At 46.3% G+C, this 14,510-nt stretch overlaps 1 protein-coding gene across 1 annotated transcript in view; it reads left to right on the top strand.

Annotated features, from left to right (window-relative positions):
* Positions 1-5,784: 5,784 nt before the first annotated feature.
* NUDT13 (nudix hydrolase 13) overlaps positions 5,785-14,510 on the top strand; it is a 21,880-nt gene continuing 13,154 nt past the window's right edge. Inside the window, exons 1-5 of the mRNA XM_015428141.1 lie at positions 5,785-5,886; positions 7,797-7,936; positions 8,525-8,632; positions 11,808-11,914; positions 12,512-12,637. Coding sequence (XP_015283627.1) covers positions 5,795-5,886; positions 7,797-7,936; positions 8,525-8,632; positions 11,808-11,914; positions 12,512-12,637 — 573 coding nt within the window. The 5' untranslated portion in view covers positions 5,785-5,794. The remainder of the gene's footprint in view (positions 5,887-7,796; positions 7,937-8,524; positions 8,633-11,807; positions 11,915-12,511; positions 12,638-14,510) is intronic.

Raw genomic sequence — 14,510 nt, 5'->3', positions numbered from 1 at the left:
CAGGGGTGTGTGGCATATGCAAATAAGTTATGCTAATGAGTTATGCTAATGAGCTCCTGCACCTCTTTTTCTACGAAATGACCCCTGCAGCCAGGTAAGTTGCAGACCCCCCCGGCCCCCCAGTCCAAAACAGTCCAGTGGCACCTTTAAGATCAAGTTTTATTCAGGTACAAGCTCTCCCTCCTCTGCAAGGACAGATTTGTACACCCCCCCCAAAAAAAAATAGCTAGCAATCCAAAACAGTCCAGTGGAGCCTAAGCAGTGGGTGTTGCCTTCTGACACACTTCTGGTGATGTCAGGGGGTGTGGCATATGCAAATAAGTTATGCTAATGAGTTATGCTAATGAGCTCCTGCACCTCTTTTTCTACGAAATGACCCCTGTTTGTGCCAAATATTTCTGTTGTGCTGTGGTTGGGCTGGTTTTCTGTGAGAGAGTTCTGATTTTTTGTTCCTTTGCTCTGCAGGATCAGTAGCCGTGCAAATGATTGCAGTGTGGGAGAATGAGAACTTTCCAACTGAATTCCAGGTGTCTGGCAATACTGTTTGGGAAGCTGAATAGAAAAGGCACCCTACATCTCCAGATTAAGAAATACTTGGAGATTTGGAGGGCAAAGCCTAAGGAGGTCAGGGTTTGGGTAGAGCAGGGATTTCAATGGGATATAATGCCATAGAGCCCACCTTCCAAGGTGGCCATTTTTTTCAGGTGAACTGATCTCTGCCATCTGCTGTGATGGACAGTAATGGTTAAATGCTTTAACCTGGTTGGCGAATCTTATGTGACAGGGGATTCAAACGGAATTCTACAGTTGAGAGTGTCAGTTAGGACTGGCAGGTAAGAATGGCAGTAGACAGTGAAGGTTTAAGTGGAAGGAGAGGATCAAGAAGGTTCCTGAGCTAGGCAAATGAGATGTTTCACCACCCTGAACAACTTCGTATCATCCGCAAATTTAGCCACTTCACTGCTTACTCCCAACTCCAAATCATTAATGAACAAGTTAAAAAGCAGTGGACCAAGTACTGATCCCTGTGGTACCCCACTGCTTACCCCCCTCCACTGGGAGAACTGCCCATTTATACTCACTCTCTGTTTTCTATTAATTAGCCAGTTTTTGATCCATAAAAGGACTTGTCCTTTTATCCCATGATTTTTGAGCTTACTTATGAGCCTTTGATGAGGAACTTTATCAAAAGCTTTCTGGAAGTCAAGGTAAATAATATCTATTGGATCCCCCTTGTCCACATGTTTGTTCACCCCCTCAAAGAACACTAATAGGTTAGTGAGACAAGATCTTCCCTTACAGAACCCATGTTGAGTCTGCCTCAATAGGTTTTGTTCATCTATGTGCCTACTAATTCTTTCCTTAATAATGGTTTCCACCAATTTACCCGGTATCGACGTCAGACTGACTGGCCTGTAATTTCCCGGATCTCCTCTGGAACCCTTTTTAAAGATGGGAGTGACATTAGCTACCTTCCAGTCCTCAGGAATGGAGGCAGATTTTAAGGAAAGATTACATATTTTTGTCAGGAGATCCACAAGTTCACATTTGAGTTCTTTCATAACTCTCGGATGTATGCCATCTGGGCCTGGTGATTTATCAGTTTGCCTTCTAAATCCTAAACCTGATAGCTACCTGATCATTTCTCCTCAAAAATGAAATAATTTGTTAGTTTTGAATTAGTCTTGAATTGCCATTGTCAGACAAAAACAAAAGAAGGATTTTAACTAGTCCCTCAGTGGGGGGGGGGGGCAGCATATATCTGTATATACTGGGTGGCACAGGCAGAAAAACAAAGAAGAAAGAAAAGGGGCTGCCCAGCCAAGAAAAAGATGAAGAGAAACAGGAGTAATTGATATATTTGCAGATCAATTGTAATAGCAGGAGATCTCTTGCTACCACCTGAAGGCTGATGACCCTACTTTGTAGTAGGTTAGGTTTTGGGTTGTTAATCTCCAGGCAGGGTACAGAGGTCTTCTGGAATTACAATTATATCAGGATTGCGGCAGTTGTGCTCTGTTAAGACATTTTCATGAAGTGAAGCAGCTTAGGAGGCTTTATAAAAGGGAGCGGTGGCGCGGGCGGTTAAACGCCTGCTAATAATAACATCCACGAACAACTGTTACAGCTGTTCGAAACCCGCCGCGGCCAGAGTGAGCACCTGGCCCTTTTCCCAGCTCCCGCTAACCCAGTGGTTCGAAAGCGCCAACTAACATAAAAAATGCGCAAGTAGATAAATGGGAACCTACCTTAGAAGGTAGGGGGCACCCTCCCCCGCTGTGGGGGTCGTTGGAGCGTCGGAGCCCGGTGGACGGCAAAAGCGGCAAGCGGCGAGTGGTGAAGATGGCGTCCGGGTACATCGGAGGCGGAACAGACGTCGGCAGAAAGGCGGAGCCAGGACGACACGCGAGCTTGGATGGCACAGGCGGAGCGGAGCCGCGAGGACTGAGCCAAGGCCACGCCAGAGCATGCCGTGTGACAGAAGGGCCCGACCGATCCGCTACTGAAAGACCGCCAGAAAGGAGCCAGAAGCCGAGTGACGCCGAAGTTGAAGTAGCCGACCTGGAGAAAAACCCCTCCACTGGGTGCCGGTAGGGATTGTCCCCACCCCTAATAATTGTGGCCATAGGTTAGGGATAAATGAGTAACTGTAGCCGCTCAGAGACCCCTTAGGGGGTTAGAGCGGGGTAGTAAGCTGAAATAAATAAATAAATAAATAAATGAAAAGAAAGAAGCTAAGGCTGGGGCTTCTGTTCTTATTTTAATAAGTAATTTTAAACTCTGGATTCAGAATTAATAATCTGGATTCAAAATTACCTCCCCAAATTTTGCCTTCCTTAGGCTCCAGCATGAAAATCTCCAGGTATTTCCCCACTGGGAGGTGGCAACCCCATATTGTAGTGAATCCTTGTATTTGTAGGATATAAGCAAAATGGGCAAAATAAGCAACAGCCAGTATTTGTGCTTTCTCCAGAGTGGACCCCACCTTATGGAATGGCCTGCTCTCCTGGTAGGGTTGCCAGGTCCCTCCAGCCACCGGCAGGGGAGGGGGCAGGGTTGCCAGATCCAGGTTGGGAAATTCCTGGAGATTTGGGAATGGAGCCTGGAGAGGACAAGGATCTCAGTGAGGTTCAATGCCATGGAGTCCACCCTCCAAAGTAGCCATTTTCTCCAGGGAACTGATCTCTGTAACCTGGAGATGAGCAGTAATTCTGGGGGATCCCCACATCCCACCTGGAGTCTGGCATCCCCATCTCCTGGTTTTCCACAAACTATGTAAAAAATTATTAAAGAGGGCTTTTCCACACTTGTTGGGTTGCACTAAGCAAACACATATAAGGGTGCACTATACAAAATAGTTTTAAAAGTCTTTAAAACTTCTAAGATGCTACAAGGCCTTTTTGTTCCTTTTGGAGGGCTGCCATCCTCCAGGTGGGGCCTGGAGTTCTGGAATTACAACTGATCTCCAGACTACAGAGTTTAGTTCCCCTGAAGAAAATGGCAGCACTAGGGGTGGAACTATAGTATAATATCCCTGCTAAGCTTCCTTCTCAGCCTTTGCTCTCCCCAGGTTCTAATGGAGCTGGCAACACCATAGGGTTGCCATTCTCCCAACGGGGGCGGGGGTTTACCTGCTTTCGGAGGCCCCGATCCACTGGCCCTGATCCAGCCGGTGAGGGGAACCCTGCCCCCAAAGACCCCCATCTGTGCCAACGTGCCCGGTGTAATGACGTCACCCAGGGGTGGCGTCATGTCGCAGGGCACATTGCGGGGTGATGTTGTATCATTTGAGAAAAAAACTCTATGGTTACCATAGAGTTTCTCCTCAAATGATAGAGCGTCCCCCTGCATTGCGCCCTGTGCGATGACGACACTTCCGGTTGACGTCATTGTGGCATGCACACTTTGCTCGCACACTGAAAACTCCAGGGGAGAAAGAGCCCCCCCCCCACCAGCAGCCAGGTAAGACCTGGCAACCCTACAACTCCAGGTGAATAGATAGCTTTTGTGCTGAACTCATACCACTGGGCTTTGACTCCTACCCTCCCAAGTCTCTCTTATATTCATCAGGCTTTAGAAAAATGCCAGTTTATGTACAGGGTTGCCAACCTCCAGGTGGGGGCTGGATATCTCCCATTATTACAGCTGATCTCCAGGCAACCTTGGAGAAAATGGCTGCTTTGGTGGGTGGACTGTATGGCATTATACTCCACCGAAGTTTCCCCCCTCCCTAAACCCCACTCTCCTCAGGCTCCACCCCCCCCCAATTTCCAAAACTGGAGCGGGCAACTGTAATGTATTGAAATGATTACATGAATCACCTCATAGGACTCCCATGTTAAGCTTCGAGCCAGACCAGGGCTCCTCTGAGCAAGCTTCCTATTGGTCGCTTCGTAACAGCGACCAATCAGAACGATACCATTCCCTAGGAGGGAAAGACTCCCATTGGTCTTTATCCTAGCAATCTCATTGGTTGTTATTTGTAAATAGGCGTGGCTACATTAGCCCGGTTATGTTTAAAAGGAGCATAAGCTCCCACTGTTTTCTGTTCTGGTTTCTTACTGAGTTAGTGCTTGTTCGTTACTTCTAAATAAAGCTGAATCACTTGCTGAATCACTCTACGAGTCCTTTGTTAGCGCGATCTAACAGCAACCATATATCTCCATCCTGAATATATTATGAAAGGAATTTTTTTAGTGAAACTACACTTCCCAGAGATCTGCTTTGGAGCAAAGGATTCTGGGTGCTGTAGTTCACCTTCAATAGGCACACTGGTGAGGCCGACTCCTAGAAAATCCATGTCGGTCACAGTACTAGAGCGCTAAGCGCTTTCTGACGGAAACAGGAGCTGCCTTTGCAAACAGTAAGTGCGAGGCGTATATTTGTCTTTCCTGACTGGGGCTCAGTTTCTGAGGGAATTGAAATTGATAGGTAGGCTGTCTGGAAGAAACCAGATCTGTGTTTTCACTCTCTGCCTGCAGTTAGGAATTTAACCTTTCAAATGCTACTTTCTGTAAAACTCACAATATAATGGGCTTCCGAGAAATTCGGTACGGTTTCCTTAAATATAAAAACTACGCTTCTAAAGTTGTCTTCTGGAGCTCCTCTACATATCCTGCAGCATCTTCAGATGAAAATAGGGAGGACGTTTGTGTGCTGAACACCCCTATTCTCGTACTAAAGGATTGCCCCTCCCCCCCAAACTACTAGCGGGAACTTTTCTTTTCCTGCTGTGTTCACGTCTTCTGCGGTAGCTTGACTTGGCGCCGCTTCTGAGGCGAGTGCCTCCATAACCCCACCCTCTGCTATTTTTATGTTTAGTATACCCTACGAAGCTTTATGGTTTTCCATGGTGACGGTTTAATTTTGCTACTGGTTGTATCTGCACAGTAGCTGCCAAATCAAATGCAACTACTACAGGCGGTGAGGGAAGACGCCAGGATGAAAGGAAAAGTGGTGCACCCTGATTTGTTATTTAAAAAGCCTCCCACTAAAGCAGGACAGGGATGGTAAAAAGGTACTCAAAACTAGGGTCTAAAGGAGATAATGGGAGCTTATCTAGTCATTTCAGAGCCATTTCCCATTCATGCATACCAGAGCAAAGTACAGTACTGTTTATACCCGTACATCCGCTGTCAAATTGCATGGTTGTTGCTCTCTGAGAGAAACTGGTTTATATAGTAATTACATTGGAAATCTTGGCCATTTACAGCCAAACCCATTTTGTGGATATTTATAATAACATGTGTGGTCTTGTTCTTTTTTTAAAAGCTGTAGCGGCTTCTTTCCCAAGATGGTGGTAGTCTCTGTAGCTTGTCGTGTGGGATATAGAAAAGTTCCCTCCCTGTGTTACAGGTTCTGTTCCACCTACATCAGGAGAATGAGGTAAATTCTGGCCCTGGGTGCGGTTCTGAGCTTATCTTGGTTAACTCCAGCACTGTACAGTATTTGCTAGTGTAGTAGGATGAATCCTGTATTTTGCCATTGCTTTCTGGTGCACTGTACAATGCATATGAGGGAAGATACTTGAAAATGTCGATCTTTGTTAAGGTCTAGGAAAAGCAGAACGTACTAATCACAAAAAAACATTTTCAGCATTGTGCTTGCATGACAGAGGGCTAGGAGTGGAAACCATTGCTTTGTAAACCTGTTGTGAGGCTTCACTTTGTCTGCGGTCTGTTTTAAATCAAGGCCAAGTTGAATGCAGTCTTCCCACTATGCATGGCTGCCCACCTGGAGCATCATAAACCTTTTGACTGCTCAGCCTCGTCGGGCCTGCAGAAACAAAGAGGTTGTCAGGCACCTAAACAATTTGTACCACTTGTGGCAGTTGGTGGACTGGGTTCAGCTACGTGTATGTAGGAAGGTTTTATGACATACATTGCATCTGTCTGTGGGCCTGTGCATCCAGGTCTCTCTAAACCTCATGGTGCTGATGGATGGGGAGTTCAGATCTCACAGATGTTTGCATGGCAAACAGAGATTGCAAGGACAATACAGTCCCTTCTTTCCTGGGTAGTCCTGTCTCTGCACTTAGGACTTCACATGATGTTGCCAAAACAGGGAGCATGCAAACTGTTGAGATAGACATGCTCTCAGATTGTTTTGCAAAGACATTAAAAAGCCTTGCTGATTTGATGCTGAGGAGCAGTTGTATTGTGATGTGTTTATGCAGGTGTGTCGTCCAATAAATTATTCTATTGCATAATGGTTGAGGAAGTGGAACAGAGGACACACATCTGGGATGCCGGGCCAGGACTTGCTTTAAGAGTTGCCTCACATATCATCCTACGTTCTGAGTTCAGGATAGATAACAGGAGTAGGAGAAATGGTAGCCTCTAAAGCAGAATGTTGGCTTTGCTACAAAAGCTGGGTGAATTTTTTTTAGCCGTGCTTCAGGGTGTTGGGATGAAGCCGATTCTTGTCATTGGTACATATGGCAGTAGCTATATGTAATGACCATATTGGTACATATGGCAGTAGCTAATGTAATGACCATATTTGTTAAGTTATTCAGTTCATGTTTATCCTATTCCTTTAAGGAGGCCATGGTGGCATATGGTATTTTCTTCTTCATTTTATCCCCACAACAACCTTGTGATGTAGGTTAGGCTGAAAGAGTGACTGATCCAAGGTCATCCAGCAAGTTTCATGGCAGAGTGGAGATCTGAACCTGGATCTCCTGGATCCTAGTATGATACTCTACATCCACCCACCATGATAGTATGAGATCTGCATCTGCTCATTCTTTGCTTGGTGCCATTATATATGGCCTGGCTGAGAGGTTCTCTCAGATTAATAGGAATTGAGTTGAAGCTGCAGATCCTTCAGCTGATTTTTTTTGTTTGCGTCCAGTTCTCCTCCTCCTTTGTAAAGACAAGACGGTCAGAACAAGAAACGTAATCCTGTCCTCTTTACTCTCTTTGTGGGGCTTTACTCTCAAGTAAGACTGCATAGGATAGTTGCCTTAATAAGCAAAAGAATAAAAACTGTTCTTGGTAAGATCTTTGAAAAGTAACCAGATCTGTTTGTGCCTAGAAATGTTAAAGAAGGCCAAAATTAAAGTTTTAAAGACTCTTTAAGCTCTTTAGCAAATACTGTGTGGCGCCAGATGTTAATTCAAAAATATTGCTGGGTACATTTTAGCATCCACTGGATTTTTATTTTAGTCTCCACTGGACATTTATTATTAATGTGTTTTTGAGTATCTGGGGATGATGAATACAGCATCCTCTACCACCAAATAACCTAGGCTTGGTCTTTTCATGCTCTTTCTGATCCTTTCCCCACTGCAGATATTTGTCTGAGCTAAAAGAAGATGACGCTGCTTGCAGTCAAGCCTACAACTCAGGGTCTTTCTTTCTGTTTCACAACCTCTCTCCCTTCTTGCAGCAAAAAGGAAAAATGTTCTTGGCTCCAAAGATAAATGCACCAGGTAACTCATTTCTTATAGCAATCATAGTCTAACCAGCTATGGAGACTTGGAAAGCCACTTTACTTTTATGAGAACCACCACAGCGGTGTAATGGGAAGTGTAACAACAAAATCATTGCTTGCTCCCAAAATACTATGAGAACAGTTCAGGTGGAATGGGGGAGGAAGATGGAAGAGATCCTTAACGCTATGTTTTTTCTAAAACTAAAATTTCTGGTGTTGAAACCAATGCTCCCTCTAAGCTGTGGAGTCCTGTGGGCAAAAATTCTACTCTGTGAGCTGCTGGCATTAAAATTGTGAGCGAGTGATTTGGCTGCTGCATGAATCAGTTTGCTCTGGAGCCCTCCTTCCTGAGATGAGACAAAAATGTGTGAGCCGGAGGCTAAAAAACTGTGAGCTAGCTCACACTAACTCAGCTTAGAGGGAACACTGGTTGAAACTAGCTTAGGTTGTGTGGGCTTCTTCAGTGACATTGTTCCAATATGTCTGTCCTAGAGTGAAGAAATGGTAAGACAGAATGACCTCTGCTGCTGTTGTGTTACTGTACCATCTTAACTCTTTCTTCCTTGATTCCTTTTCTGATTTTTAGAAATGAAAAGAATCCTCATGAAACTCAGCCGGAGTGAAAGGCAGATAGAGGACTCCATGCTGGTTGGCTGTTCAGAGGAGTGCACACCGTACTTTGCTTTGGACCTAGGTTAGAATTTCAGGGCTTTTAAAACTCAGGTTTTCTCATAATTAAAAATTCCAGCGAGCTAAGTGAGCATAGGACTGTAACTCCATCCTGACCATTAGAAGGCTTTGAAAAAACACCTTGTTTAGGAAAGGTTTTTAGGTCATGAGCAAAGTATTATAGGTAGTCTTACTGCATTGTAGCTTGGCTTTGGATGGTTGTATGATGATTTTCTGATGGAGGGATAATGTTGATTTTTTTTATGGCTACTTTATAGCTGAATCTCTCCTTCCCTGTGCTAAACTAAAAATCCCGCACTGCCTTAATAATTTCTTTGTAGATAAGATGTTCCTTCCTGTGGTCTGTTAAGATTTCTGTACTTTTTCTGGCTCTACACTATCTGTTGGAGATGAGCCAACCAGAAAACACATATTTTATTTAATGTGCGCTAATCTCTCCTTATATACCGTGTTTCCCCGAAAATAAGACACTGTCTTATATTTATTTTTTCTCAAGAAGACACACTAGGGCGTATACCACAAATGCATAGAAATCCTGCTAGGGCTTATTTTGGGGGTAGGTCTTATTTTCGGGGAAACAGGGTATAATTGAGTAAGAACATTCTATATGAACATTCTAAAATGCCCGCCTTTAGTGTTAGGCCAGAAGAACTGCCACTCAGAAGACACTGGCTGGGTTGGCTGGCTGCTTTGTGCAGTCCCGCCCAGCGTTTCAAGGTCTTTTGCATATGGAAGCTGATTGGACTTCACTGCATTCCACACCTCAAACTCTCCCCCCTCCCCGCAAGGCAGTTGGAATGTCAGTTGCATATGGAACCTTCAAGGTCTTTTGCATATGGAAGCTGATTGGACTTCACTCCATTCCACACCTCATACTCCCCCCCCCGCAAGGCAGTTGGAATGTCTGGTGGTGTGTAGGTCCCAGGATCATGTTTTAAAAGCTGCCTGGGGAGATGGGGACCTCAGACAGGTTACAGTGCCATAGACTCCACCCTCCAACCCAGCTATTTGCTCCTGGGGAACTATTGTTGCCAATCTTGGCCCAGCACCCATCAAACCATTCTCTTCAACCCCCTGCTGTGCAGCACACTTTCCCCTAGGGTTGCCAAACTCCAGGTGGGACCTGGAGATCTCCCACTGCTACAATTGATTTCCAGATGACAGAGATCAGTTTCCCCTGGAGAAAATGGCTGCTTTGGAGGGTAGACCCTATGACATTATACCTGCTGAGTCCTTCCGCCCCCCCCCAATGCTGCCCTCTCCAGAATCCACCCCCCAAAACTCCAGGTATTTCCCTCCTTATAGCTGGCAACCCTACTTTCCCCTCAGTGCCTGATGGTAGGCAACTTAGTTTGGTCCAGTCACCTACTTTGGCCTTTGGGAGAAAACATATTGGGGCCAATCCTGATAGGGTTGCCAACTCCCGATGGGAAATTCCTGGAGATTTGAGGGATGGAGCCTGAAGAGGGTGAGGTTTGAGGAGGGGTGGGACCTCAGACAGGTACAATGCCATAGACTCCACCCTCCAAACCACTCAGTCCCTCATGGGGAACCATTGTTGCCAATCTCCAGGTGAGGGCTGGAGACCACTCAAAATTACAATTGCTCTGCAGAAGGGAGGGCGGAAGTCAGCTGAAGTCAAAGGGGCAGATAATGGTAGGTTGATGGTTAGCTGGGAAGGAGATGGGGTTGCCAACTCCAGGCTGGCAAATTCCTGGGGATTTGAGGGGTGGAGCCTGGAGAGGGTGGGGTTTGCGGAGGGGTGAGACATCAGACAGGTAGAATGCCATAGACTCCACCCTCCAAACCAGCCATTTCATCCTGGGTAACAATTGTTGCCAATTTCCAGGTGAGGGCTACAGATCACTCAAAATTACAACTGCTCTTCAGGGAGCAGAGATCAGTTCCTCTGGAGAAAACAGTGGACTCTGTCATTATACCCTGCTGAGGTCACCACAGCAAAACGCCACTGTTTGCCCAAAGCCAGAGCACTCCCCCAGAGCCTCTTTCTAGATCTCGTTGTATTTATTTCCACAACGGGCTTTACTGCTAGTAAGTTATAAATCCGAGCTTGGATCTAGCAAAAGAAGTATCAAAGAAGTTAGCAGAGTGGATTTTCCCCCCTGGTTATGGTAGAAATTGCCATCAAGTCAAAGCTGACTTATGGTGAACTCCCGGTGGGGCTTTCAAGGCAAGAGACTGCCTCTGTGTCACAACCCTGGTATTCCTTGGAGGTCTCCCATCCAAATGCTAGCCAGGGCCGACTCTGCTTAGCTTTTGAGATCTGACAAGGTGAGGCTAGCCTGGGCTCTCCAGGTCAGAATTTTCCCCTACTTTCCTCTTTACAGCAGCTTCCAGGTGGTCATCAGACCTCTCTGAGGTTCAGGAGAGCATCACAAGGAAAATTTGCTGGAGGATGAGGTGCTGCAGTGATGGAGGGGTGGAATCTGGTAAAAGCACCTCCCTCCCTCCCCTCCACTGATGCAAGCCACAAATAGAAGAGGCAGTTTTATCTGTGTTCCTCACTGTCACTGCAAGGCCCTGTCTGGGGGGAGGGGGTTACTTTGCTTGTGTGGCTGCCCAGCCCTCAGGAGTTTCAAAACAAAGGGCAGGCTGCTTGAGAGAGGAGAAGGGGCCATTTTCTTGCCCATTCGCCAAGTCTGAGGCATTCATTTGAAGCTCCTCAGAGACCACTGAAGTTTTTTATGATAATACTCTTTGCAAGTCAGAATCTCAACTTCATTTTTCCCCTCCTTGCACTTCTTATGAAGTTGTTTTCTCTGAACATGCCTTCATTTTGGGAGAACCATATTACTCTGGGAATGACACTGCTGCCCGATGTGACAACAGTAGCATCAAAATTTTTTGCCATCAAGTCACAGCTGACTCACGGCAACCCCGTGGGGTTTTCAAGGCAAGGGACATTCAGGGGTGATTTGCCACTGCCTGCCTCCGTGTCACAATCTTGGTATTTCTTGGTGGTCTCCCATCCAAATACTGACCAGGGCTGACCCTGCTTAGTTTCTGGGAACTGACGAGGTCAGGCTAGCCTGGGCCATCCAGGTCAGGGCTGTATCAACTACTATACCATCTTTATGTGGTGTTAGTTGGGGGGGGGGAGGGTGTGTGGGGGGGTTATAACCAAAATGTCTGATTCCTGCAGATTTGTTGAATTCCAGGATCCTTAGAGAGAACCGCCATTGAATCTGAACTTGGTGGGTCGTTTGCAGATTCGCGGAAAACATTCTTTCGATTAGAAGAGGAACATACAGCGCTGATTTTCTCGGTATTTATTTATTTTATTATGTTATGTAGTCTTCCTTGCTCACTGAGACCCAAGGGAGATCATGCAGCACAAGAGAATACAATCAACAGGATAGGAAATCCAATAAGCAATGTAATAGGATTAGGATTGCAGACATCTGACACCCAGCATAAGTCTTCATGTGACATGTTAAACACTGCAGAAATTAGATAGTGGAACAACGCATATAGCAACAGATAGTACGTACAGTAGTATAGTCCACAGTCCCTTTCCGTTTATTAAAGCTTCTTTCTGAACCATTCAGTTTATAGTTTAGCCTTATTACCTATGTAAATATGCTCTCCTGAATAATTCAGATTAGACCTGGGAAGTAAAGCTTTTGAAAGCACCCCAAGTCATCACCTTGGGGAGGGGCTGTAGCTCAGTAGCAGAGCACCTGCTTGGCATACAGAAGGTCCCAGGTTCAATCCCAGCATCTCCAGTTAAAGGATTAGATAGTAGGTGATGTGAAAGACCTCTGCCTGAGACCCTGAAGAGCCATGGCCACGCTGAGTAAGCCGTACTGACTTTGAGGGACTGATGGTCTGATTGTGTTCATGTGACTGTTGGGATTTGCAGGCTCAGGCTCTCCTTCGCTGGCATAACAACAATAAGTATTGTGGAAAAACCGGGCAGCCCACCAAGAAGAACCTGTCTGGGAGCAAACGGGTGTGCCACAGCAGTGAAATAATCTATTATCCACAGGTGAGCATCCGAGCGGGAAGGGAGGTGTCCTTATCACCATGGTGTGCAGCTAGCCAGGAGTGCTTCATCTAGGATGTGCCTCTGTATATGCACTTTAGGGTTGTGTTGTTGTGAGCTGACCTTGGGACCCTTGGGACTGCAGGGGGGGTGGGAGTGGTTTACTCGGCCACCACAGGCGGTTCTGAGGCCAAGCAGAATAGGCTGACCTTTTCTCTTCCACCTTTGCTCCTCCGTCGCTGACGGGAAAGCAAAGAAGACCAGGCCGAGTGTCTCGGCAGAAGCAGAGGGATTTGGTGACGTGAAAAATCTGAAACTAACTAACCTCATCAGTTCAATCCTCTGGCAGACTTAGAGGTAGCAAGTGTTGAATCTCCAATGACTCCAAAATAAATCCACGTTTAAAGGTTAAAGCAAGATTTATTCCAAAGCGTTTGAAAGAAGCAGGAACAAGAGAATTGTTAGGAATGGGCTCATGCCCCAGAGGGTAACATAATAAAAGAACTTTGAACTAAGTTATAACCAATAGATCCCTTTCCCGCCGGCGCGAATAAGGAAGGCACTGACAGGTAATTACATGGGAATGTAACGGTTTGCCTTTCTCAAAACAGACCCTTAGTTCACAGGCGAAAGACACTACTAACGAGCCAGCAGATAACAGAGTTTCACTTTCCCACACCAGCTGGATAACCTTGAGCTGTTCCAGGCACCTACAATACAAGAATGTGAAGAATACAACAGAATGCAAGGGGGGGGGAAGGGAACACACTCAGGGAACCAGAACACATAATGGCAGCTCGCTGACAACCAGATAAGGGGCCCGAATATCCCCTTCTTCCACCCATTCCCGGTGCTGGGGACCAAAATCCACCCACTCAATGAGATACCAACGTTTTCCCCGTTTTACTTTACAGTCTAAGATATCAGCAATTTCAAAATGTTCCTCCCCTTCGAGCAATATAGGAGGTGGAGGGGCCTTTTCTGGTCGCCATGCAGACGAACCGGTGTCTTTTTTCAAGAGACTCATATGGAACACTGAGTGTAAAGCACGTAAATTTTTAGGTAGTTCCCTCCAAAACTTAGAAACGAACTGAGTCCCCCTGTCGGATATTATTTTTGATGGCAAAAGACGGAGGCGCGCCACATGGTAGAAAAACGTTTTAGCCAATGCCTGGGCAGTAGGCAAGGAGGGGAATGGAATGAAATGTGCCTGTTTAGAAAATAAGTCGACAACCACCCAAATTACAGTTTTTCCCCTACTGGGTGGCAAGTCAGTGATGAAGTCCATAGACACCACTTCCCAGGGCCTGGAGGGGGTGGGGAGGGGTTGAAGCAAACCAGGAGGTTTCCCCCCTCGAGATTTAGACAAGGCACATGTTTGACAAGAGCGCACAAAGTCCAACATATCCTTGCGCATGTGGGGCCACCAGAATTGTCTGCGGAGTAATTGTAGAGACTTAACAAAACCCCAGTGGCCTGCCAGTTTCGAACCATGCGCTGCTTGAAGCGTTTCGCCCCGCAGGGCCACAGGTACATATAGCTTCCCCTCGGAATAAGCTAAGCCGTTCGGCTCGCGGGAGCACTGGGGAAGTCCCTCAACTTAGCGGCTTGGTTCTGGAACTCGGCAGTATATTCTCGTACCGACTGCCTGCCTTGTTTATAGGTGCGCAGAAAGCGTTTGGCCCTTTGACTCGCATTCACATCCTCAAAACGAGCCCTCAACGCCCACATAAATGCTCCCATATTAAACAGTTCGGGGCCACGGCTATTGTGTAAGCCTACATACCAGGTGGCTGCCGCTCCTTTAAGTCGAGCCGCAATCACGTCGATCCGGCTGCCGTCATCGGGGAACAGATGTCCGCTTTGGGCGATGAAT

The sequence above is a fragment of the Gekko japonicus genome, unplaced genomic scaffold (assembly GCF_001447785.1).
Source record: "Gekko japonicus isolate JY-2015 unplaced genomic scaffold, Gekko_japonicus_V1.1 scaffold1385, whole genome shotgun sequence".
In the NCBI taxonomy this organism is placed as follows: domain Eukaryota; kingdom Metazoa; phylum Chordata; class Lepidosauria; order Squamata; family Gekkonidae; genus Gekko; species Gekko japonicus.
The sequence above is the reverse complement of the archived record's forward strand: the minus strand, read 5'-3'. Positions and strand labels throughout refer to the sequence as shown.